General features: G+C 46.2%; 1 protein-coding gene across 1 annotated transcript in view; it reads right to left on the reverse strand.

The window, feature by feature from the left end:
- Window positions 1-18,070, reverse strand: part of LOC134651157 (protein asunder) — a 32,848-nt gene that overhangs the window by 6,314 nt on the left and 8,464 nt on the right. The window contains exons 7-10 of the mRNA XM_063506193.1: window positions 9,809-9,919; window positions 8,327-8,487; window positions 6,199-6,339; window positions 4,679-4,829 (exon numbers count right to left, since the gene is read on the reverse strand). Coding sequence (XP_063362263.1) covers window positions 4,679-4,829; window positions 6,199-6,339; window positions 8,327-8,487; window positions 9,809-9,919 — 564 coding nt within the window. The remainder of the gene's footprint in view (window positions 1-4,678; window positions 4,830-6,198; window positions 6,340-8,326; window positions 8,488-9,808; window positions 9,920-18,070) is intronic.

Consider the following 18,070-nt stretch of genomic DNA (forward strand, 5'->3'; position numbering starts at 1 on the left):
TCAAATAGGTTATGATTAATTACGTTTCCCCACACCAGCTCGTAAGGCTCCCTTTATTTTATTCTTCAAAAACAGATGGTAAAGCTTCATTTTATCAAGAAGACTGCTAAAGTAATGATAGAAATTTCGAGTTGCTTCTTCATGTTGTCTGGTTAGATGGATACGGGTCAAAAAGTCATAAAAGACATAAAAAAACAGAATTTGATACTAAAATAGGATTGTCATATGTAAAACGCTTCGACCGGCAAATTCCATTCTAACACTCACTGTCGAACTCATTCTAGGGCGGATCAAGTATTTCTTGTCGTTATTCTGTCCCGTTAGCTGGGGACAATAGGAGCATGCCTAGTTTGTTTGAAGATACCGTACACCACGTTTTACTGACGCGCTCGGTTTCTACCAATGGAAAGGGCTTATAAGCTTTAACTACCACAAAAGAGTGTATGGTGACTTTAATTGCCTTAGAAAACGGTATTAAGCTTTGGTTTCCTCCGAAAGCAGTGCCGTCATATAGCGGCCGTCTCCATACAAATACTACGACATCCATATTTAGACGTATTATTTAGTATGGAGACGGCCGCTATATGACGGCACCGCTATCCTAGGAAAACCGATCTTTAGAGAGTCACCCAGGAGAATGTAAAGCTTTGGTTTCCTCCGAAAGCGGTGCCGTCATATAGCGGCCGTCTCCATACAAATACTACGACATCCATATTTAGCCGTATTATTTAGTATGGAGACGGCCGCTATATGACGGCACCACTATCCTAGGAAAAAGAAAGGTTGAACTTCTAACAAAGTACATCAATAGGCGGGTCCGCATAGAACGAGCCGCCTCGCCAGGAAATGGGGTTGGCCGGTCGAAGTATTTAGCAGATGGCGCCATCATAGCTTGCCCTGTCAGTCCCTAGAATAGTGTAAAATTTTAGTTTTTTAATGCCCTGGATGCCAGCCCTTTAAGCCAAGCAAGTCTCATAGAAAAAGGGGGCCGGGGGTCTGGTCATCGAATGATGGTAGCCTGACGTAGGAGGAAACGTGGTTATTCGAAGCATGATTTTTGGATGATTTTAGGGGGGGGGGGGGGGGGGTAATTGACGTAATTTATGGGGGTAATTTATGGACTGAAGCTATGATGGCGCCATCTATGACAGTTCCCAACCCCATTGCCGCGCGAAGCACCTCGGTCTGTTCTGTGTAGACGTACCTCGACCGCAGGCACGTCGCCACCGACCGAGCTGCTTCGCGCGGCAATTCCCTCGCTTGGCGGCTCGTTCTGTGCGGAGCCGCCGCGCCGGGTACTCACGGAGCCCAGGTTGAAGACGAGCGTGGAGGAGATGGTGAGCGGCCAGTAGGTGGTGTGGCGCTGCAGGCGCGCCTTGGCCCGCGCGTTGGCGCCGGCGCCGCGCAGCGGGAACAGCCGGTTCTGTTGCATACTCACGGAGCCCAGGTTGAAGACGAGCGTGGAGGAGATGGTGAGCGGCCAGTAGGTGGTGTGGCGCTGCAGGCGCGCCTTGGCCCGCGCGTTGGCGCCGGCGCCGCGCAGCGGGAACAGCCGGTTCTGTTGCATACTCACGGAGCCCAGGTTGAAGACGAGCGTGGAGGAGATGGTGAGCGGCCAGTAGGTGGTGTGGCGCTGCAGGCGCGCCTTGGCCCGCGCGTTGGCGCCGGCGCCGCGCAGCGGGAACAGCCGGTTCTGTTGCATACTCACGGAGCCCAGGTTGAAGACGAGCGTGGAGGAGATGGTGAGCGGCCAGTAGGTGGTGTGGCGCTGCAGGCGCGCCTTGGCCCGCGCGTTGGCGCCGGCGCCGCGCAGCGGGAACAGCCGGTTCTGTTGCATACTCACGGAGCCCAGGTTGAAGACGAGCGTGGAGGAGATGGTGAGCGGCCAGTAGGTGGTGTGGCGCTGCAGGCGCGCCTTGGCCCGCGCGTTGGCGCCGGCGCCGCGCAGCGGGAACAGCCGGTTCTGTTGCATACTCACGGAGCCCAGGTTGAAGACGAGCGTGGAGGAGATGGTGAGCGGCCAGTAGGTGGTGTGGCGCTGCAGGCGCGCCTTGGCCCGCGCGTTGGCGCCGGCGCCGCGCAGCGGGAACAGCCGGTTCTGTTGCATACTCACGGAGCCCAGGTTGAAGACGAGCGTGGAGGAGATGGTGAGCGGCCAGTAGGTGGTGTGGCGCTGCAGGCGCGCCTTGGCCCGCGCGTTGGCGCCGGCGCCGCGCAGCGGGAACAGCCGGTTCTGTTGCATACTCACGGAGCCCAGGTTGAAGACGAGCGTGGAGGAGATGGTGAGCGGCCAGTAGGTGGTGTGGCGCTGCAGGCGCGCCTTGGCCCGCGCGTTGGCGCCGGCGCCGCGCAGCGGGAACAGCCGGTTCTGTTGCATACTCACGGAGCCCAGGTTGAAGACGAGCGTGGAGGAGATGGTGAGCGGCCAGTAGGTGGTGTGGCGCTGCAGGCGCGCCTTGGCCCGCGCGTTGGCGCCGGCGCCGCGCAGCGGGAACAGCCGGTTCTGTTGCATACTCACGGAGCCCAGGTTGAAGACGAGCGTGGAGGAGATGGTGAGCGGCCAGTAGGTGGTGTGGCGCTGCAGGCGCGCCTTGGCCCGCGCGTTGGCGCCGGCGCCGCGCAGCGGGAACAGCCGGTTCTGTTGCATACTCACGGAGCCCAGGTTGAAGACGAGCGTGGAGGAGATGGTGAGCGGCCAGTAGGTGGTGTGGCGCTGCAGGCGCGCCTTGGCCCGCGCGTTGGCGCCGGCGCCGCGCAGCGGGAACAGCCGGTTCTGTTGCATACTCACGGAGCCCAGGTTGAAGACGAGCGTGGAGGAGATGGTGAGCGGCCAGTAGGTGGTGTGGCGCTGCAGGCGCGCCTTGGCCCGCGCGTTGGCGCCGGCGCCGCGCAGCGGGAACAGCCGGTTCTGTTGCATACTCACGGAGCCCAGGTTGAAGACGAGCGTGGAGGAGATGGTGAGCGGCCAGTAGGTGGTGTGGCGCTGCAGGCGCGCCTTGGCCCGCGCGTTGGCGCCGGCGCCGCGCAGCGGGAACAGCCGGTTCTGTTGCATACTCACGGAGCCCAGGTTGAAGACGAGCGTGGAGGAGATGGTGAGCGGCCAGTAGGTGGTGTGGCGCTGCAGGCGCGCCTTGGCCCGCGCGTTGGCGCCGGCGCCGCGCAGCGGGAACAGCCGGTTCTGTTGCATACTCACGGAGCCCAGGTTGAAGACGAGCGTGGAGGAGATGGTGAGCGGCCAGTAGGTGGTGTGGCGCTGCAGGCGCGCCTTGGCCCGCGCGTTGGCGCCGGCGCCGCGCAGCGGGAACAGCCGGTTCTGTTGCATACTCACGGAGCCCAGGTTGAAGACGAGCGTGGAGGAGATGGTGAGCGGCCAGTAGGTGGTGTGGCGCTGCAGGCGCGCCTTGGCCCGCGCGTTGGCGCCGGCGCCGCGCAGCGGGAACAGCCGGTTCTGTTGCATACTCACGGAGCCCAGGTTGAAGACGAGCGTGGAGGAGATGGTGAGCGGCCAGTAGGTGGTGTGGCGCTGCAGGCGCGCCTTGGCCCGCGCGTTGGCGCCGGCGCCGCGCAGCGGGAACAGCCGGTTCTGTTGCATACTCACGGAGCCCAGGTTGAAGACGAGCGTGGAGGAGATGGTGAGCGGCCAGTAGGTGGTGTGGCGCTGCAGGCGCGCCTTGGCCCGCGCGTTGGCGCCGGCGCCGCGCAGCGGGAACAGCCGGTTCTGTTGCATACTCACGGAGCCCAGGTTGAAGACGAGCGTGGAGGAGATGGTGAGCGGCCAGTAGGTGGTGTGGCGCTGCAGGCGCGCCTTGGCCCGCGCGTTGGCGCCGGCGCCGCGCAGCGGGAACAGCCGGTTCTGTTGCATACTCACGGAGCCCAGGTTGAAGACGAGCGTGGAGGAGATGGTGAGCGGCCAGTAGGTGGTGTGGCGCTGCAGGCGCGCCTTGGCCCGCGCGTTGGCGCCGGCGCCGCGCAGCGGGAACAGCCGGTTCTGTTGCATACTCACGGAGCCCAGGTTGAAGACGAGCGTGGAGGAGATGGTGAGCGGCCAGTAGGTGGTGTGGCGCTGCAGGCGCGCCTTGGCCCGCGCGTTGGCGCCGGCGCCGCGCAGCGGGAACAGCCGGTTCTGTTGCATACTCACGGAGCCCAGGTTGAAGACGAGCGTGGAGGAGATGGTGAGCGGCCAGTAGGTGGTGTGGCGCTGCAGGCGCGCCTTGGCCCGCGCGTTGGCGCCGGCGCCGCGCAGCGGGAACAGCCGGTTCTGTTGCATACTCACGGAGCCCAGGTTGAAGACGAGCGTGGAGGAGATGGTGAGCGGCCAGTAGGTGGTGTGGCGCTGCAGGCGCGCCTTGGCCCGCGCGTTGGCGCCGGCGCCGCGCAGCGGGAACAGCCGGTTCTGTTGCATACTCACGGAGCCCAGGTTGAAGACGAGCGTGGAGGAGATGGTGAGCGGCCAGTAGGTGGTGTGGCGCTGCAGGCGCGCCTTGGCCCGCGCGTTGGCGCCGGCGCCGCGCAGCGGGAACAGCCGGTTCTGTTGCATACTCACGGAGCCCAGGTTGAAGACGAGCGTGGAGGAGATGGTGAGCGGCCAGTAGGTGGTGTGGCGCTGCAGGCGCGCCTTGGCCCGCGCGTTGGCGCCGGCGCCGCGCAGCGGGAACAGCCGGTTCTGTTGCATACTCACGGAGCCCAGGTTGAAGACGAGCGTGGAGGAGATGGTGAGCGGCCAGTAGGTGGTGTGGCGCTGCAGGCGCGCCTTGGCCCGCGCGTTGGCGCCGGCGCCGCGCAGCGGGAACAGCCGGTTCTGTTGCATGAGCGCGCCGAACTCTTTAATCCTGTCAAATTATATTAGGATGCACTTTTACCCATGACAATTTAGTTTTTTGTAATATAGTTGGGTTACTCATTTTTCCTGCGGACATAGAACAGTGTCGCGCGCCTTAAGGCAGGATTCCACCAATGTCCCTGGTGGAATCCCGTCTATAGAGGTAGATGCGAACATTCTATTTTTAAAAGGTGTAGGATGAAAATGTCAGTAACATGTACCCAAATCGTTTACTATTGTATTGTCCATAGGATAATGATGCTGGTTTTCCTGAACATTTTTAACTCGAAAACATTATCTTGACAAAGGTCAGAAGTGTAAAGACACTTCACGCCAATAGGAAGGCTGCACCCTACAGTAGATGGAAGTTCATCGGCGCGTTTGATGGTCTGCCATCTAGTGGACGAAATAGAGAAATTAAACTTAAAATGTACGACGATAAACACAGGCGTTGAGCGCTGTATTGTTTATACTCGTTCGCTAACGTCAACAATGATTATCACTACTCAACACAAGATGGCGCTAGCAGGAGGTGAATCATGTTACGGAGGACGTGTAAAACTTAAAATTTGAAGTTTTATTCACTCAAATAGTTACTGATCTAGTCGGAGGCTGCGAAAAAATACAGCGCTTTGAAAGCCGAAATATATGAAGCCGTTTTGTGGAACCTGTATTGTCAAACGTCACCTTTACACAAGCAGCGGTACTGGACCGGGGGGTGGGGTAGTATAGTGGGCCAAGAAAGTGGTCTACCACCCTACGGTTGAGGTTCGTTTGAACGTCATGAGACAAGGTCGACACACGTACGTCAACTGTACGTCATTGTCAACCTTAGCTATCGTTAGATCTCGCAGAAACTTTTGTCAAGACTGGTAGACCACTTTCTTGGCCCACTGTACCTGGAGCGGGGGGGTGGGGTAGTACCTGGAGCGGGGGTGGGGCGGGGTGGGAGGTACCTGTAGCCGGTGACACGGCCGCCCAGCGCGCCGATCCACAGCTCGCCGCCCTGCGCCGCCAGCACGTGCGAAATGGGGTAGTACCTGGAGCGGGGGGGTGGGGTAGTACCTGGAGCGGGGGTGGGGCGGGGTGGGAGGTACCTGTAGCCGGTGACACGGCCGCCCAGCGCGCCGATCCACAGCTCGCCGCCCTGCGCCGCCAGCACGTGCGAAATGGGGTAGTACCTGGAGCGGGGGGGTGGGGTAGTACCTGGAGCGGGGGTGGGGCGGGGTGGGAGGTACCTGTAGCCGGTGACACGGCCGCCCAGCGCGCCGATCCACAGCTCGCCGCCCTGCGCCGCCAGCACGTGCGAAATGGGGTAGTACCTGGAGCGGGGGGGTGGGGTAGTACCTGGAGCGGGGGTGGGGCGGGGTGGGAGGTACCTGTAGTCGGTGACGCGGCCGCCGGCGCCCTCGGACAGCGCGGGCGGCTCGTCGTAGGGCGCGCGGCCGCCCAGCGCGCCGATCCACAGCTCGCCGCCCTGCGCCGCCAGCACGTGCGACGCAGACCTGCCGCCGCCCTTCCTGTAACACGTTGTAAGGCCTGAGTGCACGCTCGGAGCGGAGCGTCCAGAGACTGGCCTCAGTGCACGCTCACCGCTCGTGTGAATCGGCCGCAGCCACCATGACGTCGATGTCAGACGGCTTTCTTCCCTAACCTCTAGACGTGTGCGTGAACAGTTGTCTGACTATTTTTGGAGCACAAGATTGATTTTTAAAATTAATTGTAAGATATTATAAGTATAGGTAATATAATAAAATTGAAAATAAATACTCTTATTTAAAGTATGATGATGATGGTTTATTTTGTATTTCAATAATTATTTTATTTATTTATTTATTTATTCAAGAAACAAACAGTCTTTTATAGTTATATATAACACTGGAAATTTTCTTAAAACTAGACTTACAGTTTCCTTAATCAAAATATTTTAACATCATGTTAATTCAAATTGTTTTCTACAGAGTAAAACAGAGCTATTTGTGCATACAACAATAAACTAAGAGAAAAATAATAATAAAACTAAAATATAAGAGTACCTATCACAGTATTAAAATTTGTACAATTTTATCAATTTTAATACTGTGATAGGTACTCTTATATTTTAGTTATTTGTTCGCTCGACATGACTGCACGCTCTTATCACCGCTGCAAATCTCAAACGGGTTTGAACCTGTCCGCGACGCCCCGCTCGACGCTACACGCCCAACTCGAGCGTCCACTCAGGCCTTACACTTAGGGTCGGTTACACCAAACTGTTTGTCATCGTTAAATAGTTCGCTAAATGAGGGTGGGCAAATTGGCATAGGCCAATAGGACAAGCAATATGTCACTGGGCTTATTCTAAGTTCTAATACTTTTACTATGGCAGATAGTCCCAAATCTTTGTGTGAAAAAAGTTATCACCGCAAAAAGTAGTGTGAGTTTAAACGTGACTGTATAGTTTTTTTTCGATACTAAGTACCTGTGTCGCAGATCATTAAGAGCCAACAGGAGCTGAGATTTAAATATTTTAGGTAAATATACCCGTCTCGCTAACGGAAGCGGCTCCTAAAACTAGTGCGATAAGGACAAGGCGAAAAATCCTGCGTAAAAATCTCAAATATCGAGGTTTCGTACTCGACTGTTTCCTCCTTCAAAACTTAACCAATCGTTTGACCAGTCTCGTCATACAAAAAAATGGAGTATATAAAAAACCTATCCAATGGTATGTCGCCTATTCTTATTGGTTCATAGGCCAATGTCCATACAAATCTGCCCATCCTCCTTTTATTGTATGGCAAATTTCTTAGTAAAGTGTCAAACAAACCGCCATACTAAAATTGACACTGAATGTCAATTTACTAGTAACTTTTGTTTACATAGTTAGCAAGTTCTATTGAATGACACTTTAGTGAAGTTGATCAGTCTGTCAAGTGCGGATGGTGCAACTGGCACTTAAGCTTTGGATTCCTCCGAAAACGGTGCCGTCATATTACGGCCGCTATATAGCGTTGACTGACGTCACTAGAACGTTGTCTATGTAAACAAGATGGCGCGGTTTCCTAGACGGCGTTACGTTACGTTGATTGTCAACGTAACGTAAGATGACGGCCGTCATGACCTTGTCGATAGTTTCGTGAACGTTTTATTAGATAGCGGTGACGCCATTTTGAATAAATGACACGAGATTTGAATAAATGATTCCGTACTACGATTATTTTCCTCTTCTGATGATATTTCATCCTCCAAGTAAATTATAGATGATCAAGCAAATCTTGTCAGTAGGAAAAGGCGTGAAATTCAAATTTTCTATGGGACGTTATCCCATCGCGCCTACATTTTTCAAATTTGCCGCTTTGACCTTGGTGGATGACGGTGTGTTATGACGCCGTGGTACTTTCCACATGTCGCCACCGTAAAGACGGCCGTCTTTTGCGGCCGCTATATGACGGCCGTCATATGACGGCACCGTTTTCGGAGGAACGTGACGGGCTCGGGCTGGTGACGGTCACTCGCCGTGCAGCTCACCTGGGCACCTCGAGCGTGACGGAGCGGCCGTTGAGCAGGAAGTTGACGAGGCAGGCGGAGGGGCGGGACGCCACGTCCGCGGGCGTGACGCGCCACAGCGGCCCGCCACACCCCCCCGCGCCGCCCTCCGCGCCGCGCGGCGTCCACCACCGCAGAACCACCTGTCATCCATACTAGATTGATAACCCGCAGCCGTATTATAACCCCCTTAGCGCCACTTGCACCATCCCAATAACCCGGGGATAGCCGGTTAAACCGTTAACTCAGTGTCAAATTGTACTGGTAACCATGGTAACTCCAGGTTTAACCGGTTAACCCCGGGTTAGTGAATGGTGCAAGTGCCCCTTATTCATAAAATTTTACGGGCCTGATTTAGTTAAATAGGGATGATGACACATGTTGAATTTTATAACAAAATCTAGTAAAATAGATAGCAAACGAGCAATTTATCACAATAATGTGGATATTAAAATAAAATATTGAAAAATTACAAAAATACAGGACCTGAAAGTTTCAAAATTTAAGTTTTTTTTAACTTCCAAAAACGATAAAAGTAAGGGTACCATTCGATTCCTTACATTTCATGCAATAAAATATTGTATAGCAACTATATTTGGTTGAAAACTCATTTTACAATATAAAGGAGTATCTTAATTATAAGTCTTAATAATGTTAATTGCTAGTGTGTGCTAGTTTTATAAGTATTAGTTTTTAAGTCTTTATGTATATTGCTGTGCCCCAACGGGGTTTATGCTGGAACATGTAAATACTATAAAATCTTGTAAAACCCATAAAAGCAATAAATAAATTATGAATTATGAATATACATAAACGCAATATTTCACCGACAAAAACGCAATTTTCTTGTTTTGTCCATACTACAAGATGGGCGATGACGTCACGGCCCTTGGCCGTTTTGTATAGGGCGTTTCGCTAGTGAAGTGCGACTGTCGGCCTTTGACTACAATTTCTGACTTTTGTGTTACTTTAATGCAATGAGTCGCATATAGACATTTGATCCTAAAAACAAACCCGATCGATTGATACCATAAAAAAAAATTAGTCGTGTAGCCTATTATGTTTTATCCCTTTCTTACAAATACATAAATCAAAATCACAGATACGGACCGACGATGATAAGCTAATTGAGGTTTGTAGCGCGTTTATGAATAAGGGGGTCCATAAATGTATTATTAGTACATTACGATACAAATGCGAAAAGTAGGAAATTCGCAACGCAAACTCCCTTCGGTCGTATTTTAAATTGACACGAGTTGCGAATTACCTTTTCGCACGTGTATTTTATAACGTTTTACAGTACATATGGGCCTTTAAATTTTCGACGCACGCACGTAAATTAGCACCATATGTACTGTAAAATACCGATCACTTTTAATTACATTGTGATTGAAAATATAAGACCTTGTCATAATCACGCTATCCCAAAACAATTTGTAAGCTAAAATTGTAAATTTTACTTACAGATTCCGTGGCCTCCGCTGCCGTTTGTGCCGCCCGGAGGCCGGCGTGGGCCTCAGCCGAGTGAATAATCTCTACGTCGTAGTTCGCGCTAGAGCTCGCGTTTTGCTCTTCCTGTAACACAATACAGTAAACTGTTTATACGACAACGGTTTCACTCACTTGAATTTTTAGTCGGTATTGGCGACATGTTTCGGGCCCATCGGGGGTCCATCCTCAGGCTCGAGTGCTCGCGGCGACTGCAACTCGTGCACTGATCGCGCCCCCCGCCCCCGCCCTGTCAGCGCGCGCGCAACGAGCGACGAGGCGGGCGGCGCGATCAGTGCACGAGTTGCAGTCGCCGCGAGCACTCGAGCCTAATGATGGACCCCCGATGGGCCCGAAACATGTCGCCAATAGCGACTAAAAATTCAAGTGAGTGAGTGAGTTTTCCGTTGTCGTATAAACAGTTTAAAATATGTCTCACGAAAGTTTAATATCGGTCACAATACAGTAATATCTTAACGGTGTAAGCGCCATATGAAAATAAAACTAAGACAAAAAGTGTCAAAAATCGTACCCCTTACATCTTATTAAAGTATCAAAAGGGTTTAGCTTCGGTCCCGCACGCCTCCAAAGACTAGCTTCTTTTATTCCTTGATTTTAAGACTAGCCTTATCTGTTATTATCATACCTCGCAACCACAGACTACATATATACAGACGCTGCTATCCCATACATTCAAATGTGACCGCCTAAAAGCGCACCATTACCAGATGGCGTCACTGAAAAAGCACTGTTGCCTATCATGGATACAAGATGGCGCTGTGTCACATCCAAATCATAGAATTCCTAACGACATCTATACGTCTTCATTGAAAGTTAGTAGACATATGTCGTTGCCAACGATTAGAAGTAATCAACAGATGTCGCTTTATAGCGTATTGAATAAATCATGAATCTAGTTTAAAACTGGATCAAGCATGAGGGGTGGAAGGAAATGACCGAACAGGATAGTCTTATGTATCTTTCAGTATGAGTAAAGAGAGTTCGGGCACTTAAGGAGTACAGGGAGGGAAGGGAGAGGCAGGGTACAGAGAAATAGCGTAGCCAAACGGTATAACCATAAAGTAATTTCGGAAAACGATACTGTGGTGATGATAATATTTATATATTATAAGAATGCTACATAAGTCTTGCCGAAACTATTTAAACCGGCTGAAAATAAATACCTGTCATAATAATTTTGCGCATGCTACCATTGGTGCATGGCAAAAGGATTAGACATTACTACTGGCGTAAGTCCGTCTATATGCCACCATGCCACTGGTACTTGAGCGTTTCTTTATATTTTTTTAATCCAATTGCTCAAAAAGTTTAGTTTTTGTAGCTGCAAATCGTGCGTAAAGTTTGATTTTTTTACACTAGTGCTAAAAAGTAATCTGATTGATACATTTTAAATAAATGAGTATTATGCGAGACCCGCTTATAAATGACCCACCTGAACAACGCGCGATTGGGCATAAAGGAGTATTATTCGAGACCCAATAGTATTACTTGAACAGCGCGCGACAGAATGAAGCTGACGTTCGTACAATACACTTTATACACTTAATATAAATGTAATTAATTAGATATATATCAATATAATGAAATAACAAAAGATTCATGTTTTTTTACATATAGCTGGTCAACCAAATCTTGTCAGTAAAATAAAGGCGCGAAATTCAAATTTTCTATGGGACGATATCCTTTCGCGCCTACATTTTTCAAATTTGCCGCCTTTTTCTACTGTCAAGATCTGGTTGACCATGTATAATTATATGTTCTGAAAATTAATTTTATTAATTTTAATAATACAATTTCTCTTCAATTGGCATAATGCTGACAACAGTGACAACAGAATCCACATTGAAAAAAATGGCAATTAAAAGTAAAACTTTTTTTATTCCCTTCCCGCCTTTTTTATTCAACATTTAAAGTGATTTATGTTTGTAAGTAATTGCCAAGAAAGCATAAGTTATTAAATAAAAATGAGTGATTCAGACGATTTTGGAGTTAATTTAACGCCACCAGATATCAAAGCAAAGGCATCCGTTGTAAGTGACAGGGCTATAACCGCGAAAATCGAATTTTGCAAATTGCGGGCATTTTTCTCTGTCACTCTAATTACGCCTGCATTGGAGTAAAAGAGAAAGATCCCCGCAATTTGCGAATTTCGGTTTTGGCGGTAGCCCCTCAGTATATTTCCGGAAAAATCGAAAGCTCGGTACTCGTGCAAAATGACATACTTCTCGCACTTATATCGAAAACTACTATTTTTTGCCATTTTTTATATTGTGATCTTTTTTGCCACTTTTGTGTTATTTGTACTCAAATTCACGAGCTCTTTCGATCCTAATGAGATAAAATACCTCAATTCATGCTCAATTCACTCTTATCGTGCCTTCTAAAAATTTACGATACAAGTTGCATTGCAATAACTATAAAAAAGTAACTGATTTGACTAGTACGAAAATACCCTATTGTAACAATACGATGCGACGTTGTCGAGTTAAACTGGACTCGCTTCGCAGTAACTCATAGCAGTTTGGCAACGTCGCGTCGTGCTTTTATTTTTAAGCAACAGATTTGTACATGATTTGTACCATCTTAGTACCTATACATACAAAGATATGTTTTCATAACGTTCCTTTTCAACTTCTCCCATGGCAAAACCCGTACCTATCAAACCTGAAATTATTATACAAAAGCATTTAATGTTTGTTTTAATAAACTTTTTCTGTTATAATTAGAATAAATATATCTAATTTTGCGTATATTGACCAGGCAGGTGTTTGTATCACTAATTATGTGACCTATAAGTATAGACAGACAACAGCGTGCACAGAAACGTCAAAAACGGCATCAAGTAATGATTATTGCTATTTTAAAATTAGTCCCCTACTTCAGGGTAATGTTATACGCCTGTTCCTTAAAAAAGCTGAGGGCCTACCGCGAACCACGTTCGACGTGTTGCCTCCCTGTCACACTTACGTACGAATTTACAAGTGCGACAGAGAGGCAACACGTCGAACGTGGTTCGCGGTAGGCCCTCAGAAATGGACACTGAGGCATAATTATCATTATTTTGGAATTTAAGTACTATATAATATTATTTGTAGTCTTTTGGAATATCATATTTTATTTGAACTAATAATATTGTATAATAATAAATCATAAAAGCTCTATTTAGGGACAAGAAAGAACTTTCAACGGCAACACTAAAAATAAACTGTCAAATAGTCAAGTCGCCACAAAGCGGCACCGCGTTTGTTGGTTGCCTTTGCTTTGTTTCTGTTTATACAAACTTATTAATTTCATATTATAGCTTCATTTGAACTATAGTACAAGTACGTGAATAGAATACCTAGACGTGTCTTGCTTGGTGCAGTTGCGTAGGTATGCTAAAAGGAAAGTTGGAAGACCGATGTGGCGCTTTAAAGACTGTGCTAAGCGTGACATGTGCCCAAAATGTGGGAGGTCGTGCCGCTCACGCATCGGCCTCCACAATCACCAAACCCGTTGTCTAAACAGCAATGCATAAATCGTCTGCAATAGACGAAAAGACCTGTGATGATGACGTGAATTGCCGATGTAGTAACGGAACACTACTAATGGTAAAACCTACATATTAATCTGACAGTGTCTACTGTTTGCCAATAAATGATAAAATTGATAAAAAATTAACACTTCAGGTAAGTTTGTTTTGAATACAAAGGTTAATTAAATAATTTATCACCACACCAACTGGTAAAGGCCCCCTTGATTGTTCAAATACTAATGAGAAAATTGCATTTATGATTTATCCCACATGTGGGGCAAAGTAATCAGATCTAAATTTTGAGTTTCCTTATGTTAGCTGGTAGAATTTACTTTTAAATGATGATTTTGAATTATAAATTCTTTATAATGTTCATGTGGATTTGATTTTTTTGGTATTTTATAGTTGGTATTTTCCCTGCATTGGCATGGTGATAAATTCTGTGTTTCATTAGGTGGCAATGTTTGTTTAACCCTCGTGCCTTGAATTCTCACAACGCTCAAGATTCCACTTCTCGAACCACTCGCTACGCTCATAGTTCAAATCTTCTGCTTGCCCTGGAATCAACATTAGCATGAGCGGTTAAACAACTGCTTTGCCCCCTTGCCCACTAATAACTATTGTCAAGTTTTATTTTAACCCCCCATGCTAATATTGATACCCGAGCAAGCAAAAGATTCCAAAGTATTTAGAGTTAGAGCAAGAAAGAAGAAAGGTACGTCATAATTTCAAAGATGTTTGACATTTAAAATAACACATGTACTGCGCAGGCGATCAATATCGCTGCATACTTTTCTTGGTCTAAATCTATACAATGGTTAGTGTTTGCAAACAGACTCCAATGTGAAGGCAATGTGTATTAAACTTTATTGTGATATTATTACATTTTATATATAAAAAATATGTTTCTGATTTCAGGACCCAGCCTCTAGCCACTAGAAGTTACAATGTATGCAACAAGAGAGTGAAGATGAAATAGTCAATGCATCTCTGTACAGTCGCCATCAGATATATCGGAACGGCCAAGGTGTTCACAATATCTGAACACGCACTCTAACGCCCTGACAATAGAGGCGTGTTCAGATATTTGTGAGCGCCTTGGCCGCTCCGATATATCTGATGGCGACTGTACCACAAGTAAAATATTTTGAGTGGAAGATGGTTGAGATTGATTCCTGTTTCAACGGACAGACACATGCTATGAAGATTCTCTTAAAAATAATAAAATACAATTAATAAATTCAATGTTTAACATGATAGTGACTTTATTTTGTCTACCCACTAACAACCAATTTGTTCAATGCTGGCGGGCAATGGCGGTAAACTTAAATATTTGATGTGGTATGAAGCTAAATGTTTTGAACATAATGGCAAGCCACTAAAAAGTTTTAATCCTAGATTAGCCATTAAACTGTGGCTGCCAGTCTGATTTGTTAATTGTTATATAAGTACAGTCAGCGTCATATAGTAGGTAGCATCCAAAGTATTCAAATAGTTCGGTACACCATATTATTTGTATGGCGTACTGAACTATTTGAATACTTTGGATGCGACCTACTATACGACGCTGACTGTACTTAATTTAAATATATATAAATTGTATATTATTTCTACGGCCTCCTAGCTAGTCAGTAGTGACAGTGACCCTGCTCTGCTATGTGCTATGAAGTAGGAGGTCCTGGGTTCAAATCCTCATAGGACATTTATTTGTTTTTTAATTGTGTGTGTATATATTAATGGTCTATATCTATTCCCATCTGTCCACACCTCTTGTATGGCGGCGGGGACAAATGGGCCACCACCATGGGACACCATATTAATACACTTTTAGGGGGATCCGAACCTAGGACTTCCAGCTTTGATATGATCATAAAATATAAGATATGTATGTATTTACATTTACACATTGTATTATTGCTCTCATACATATAGGGATATTTTTTTAAATGTCGGATGTCTCTTCTCTTTTGAGCATGAATAGAAGCAGGGGATAACTGACAGAACGGGATAGTCTTATGTATCTTTCAGTAGGAGTAGCAGCGAAAGCGCTATTATTGTTTGTCCTTGTCACAGTCTCACATCTTGTTTTATTCCCCACCGTAAATTGACCACCGTGATTGGTCGAATTCATTTGTTGCCCACCATAACAAATAAATTCGACCAATCATAGCGGCGCAATGCGACGCTATGATTGGTCGAATTTACATGTTTTGTCCCTCACGGAGGCACGCGTACACCACTTCTATAGGATGCTACCTTCTATGCTTTTGAGCAAGTTTTTGTCACCTGCCCTGCTATTCAAACTACTCAAGAATTTACAATGTTTTGTTACCAAGTAGGTCGATTAGTGTAAGACTGTCCTAAAATATATGTATAGCTATATGAGGACAATTTTGTAATGCGTAAGGTTAAGTAAATTAATATACAAACAGCAACACTCCTAACTGTACATCGGTACAGTTAACACTTAACAGTGTGGCTGATGATACCATGTAGGTTTAATATATTTTAATTATTATCACGTTTCTAAGAACAATAGTACATTATTGTCGAGGTTCGGAAGTAGCTACTTGCAAGCTGAGGATTCGTTTTAAACGGACGACCTTGGGAGTCCGTTTAATTGAATCCGAAGCCAGCAAGTAGCCTTCCAGCCGAGTCATATATAGTGCTTTTCTCAAAAATGGTGCAAGAGATATTTTACAGAAGCAACGTTCTAATTTTCACAGAGAAAAGTAAAACCATTAAAAAGATTTGCTTGCCGCCTTTAAAAAAAATAGAAGTGTATTTTTCTGCTGAAAATACGCCAACGTATTTGAGACACCTAAATAGTCGCGGTACCAACATTATATTAATAATAAGTGCTGATCATCTGTTCGGCTGTTTAATGGACCTATGCCTTCATTTGATATGGCCATTTAAAGTTTTAAAAAGTTTGGAACTCGTTTAATAATGGAATTTGTATGCAACATTGCAGTCCCGAAATCGAGACAGCAATGTTTTTAACTTTTTAATTTTTAGAATGACCATAAACTACACACTTCGCGACCTATTTTTTAACCGGCAACGTCGACTTTGCCGTCCATTTTTGAGAAAAATTATATTATTTATTACTTAATAATGTTGATATGTTGTCTGTGATATGATCATAAAGTATGAGGATTTACTACAGTGACATCTATTGATAGTCTTTCTCAAACAATCGAGCTATTTAGTGTGTTACAACGGCAAGAAACTAACTGTCTAGTAATGCGATAGATGGCGCTTAGAATAGTTCATGCCATTATTTATTTATTTTTTTCTGCGTCGATTTACTATGTGTAAATGGATGTTTTAAAAGGTTTTTGTTGTAATATGCTAAATAAATTAGAACTATACATGTTAATTTAAAAATTGGCAAGATTTGAAATAACACAAATATATATTTAGGCCCAATGGTGCTCTGAGTGACATCTCTTGGATTTTTGTGGAACTAAGCGAGGCTTGTATGGGCCGATTACTCTATACTATACTTACTTTATGTCGCAACCGAGCTAGCAAATCTGTAGCAGTTGTACGTCAGGGTTATCACTACTACGCATAAACTAAAGTACAAAAAATATTTTTTCTTTGTTTTCAAACACGCCAATATTTTGAAGCAGTGAAAATTCCATGGTAATATTTGAAAGAAATGCGTAAAAAAACGTGATTTTATAAACAAAATAACAGATACATTGAAACGCATCTAATATTGACATTGACCTGTTAATTTATATTATTTTGACAGTAAATTAAACCGGGTTATATCGGAAGAGGGTCAACAAGGTTCTCGATCAATTTTATTAATCTTACATACAATAAAGTTAAAGCAAAATGGTTCATCAGAATCGCCAACCCTGACACAAAACTGTCATATGCTACGGTTTTGCTAGCTCCGTTGCGGGGTATGGTTATTATGCCTTTTAACCAGAAAGTAAAGCGATTATATGTTACGAACCTTTTATAAAACGCGACCAACCCAGGAGTAGGGGTGGGAAAAATAATCGATTGTGGAAAAAATCCGTACCGCCGTTCCGGCAATGCTGCTGATATATTTGATTGCCATGAGTCAGGCTGTTATGAGTATTTGAGTAACGGTGTTTCCTAGAATATATATTCACGATTGTAAATAAATAAAATAATAAATGATTAGTAAAGATCGGTTTTCCTAGGATAGCGGTGCCGTCATATAGCGGCCGTCTCCATACTAAATAATACGGCTAAATATGGATGTCGTAGTATTTGTATGGAGACGACCGCTATATGACGGCACCGCTTTCGGAGGAAACCAAAGCTTAATTATGCCCCTCTATAAAAAAAGAGAGGAGCTTAAAAAATTACCATTATGATCGTCTAGTCTAATGGAACAAAGGTCACTAGGACCTCGAAGTGAACACATAACCCGACAAGCGCGTGAAATCTGTATAATTTACAATAAACAGTTGTAACCATGAATCGCTCCCAGAACAGCGCCATCTATTGACATATTCTGGCATTAAGTCTAACAGTATCTTGAAAATATGAATGTTTTATGTTACGATATGTCGCCGGCGGTATTTCCGGACCGACACGACCTTCAAACCTTCAAAAAAAGAGCGTATTCCCATCTTAAAGGCCGACAACGCGCTTACAACCCCTCTGGTGTTGCGGGTGACTATGAGCGTCGGTAATCGCTTACCATCAGGGGA

Source organism: Cydia amplana, chromosome 9, assembly GCF_948474715.1.
Source record: "Cydia amplana chromosome 9, ilCydAmpl1.1, whole genome shotgun sequence".
Lineage (NCBI taxonomy): Eukaryota > Metazoa > Arthropoda > Insecta > Lepidoptera > Tortricidae > Cydia > Cydia amplana.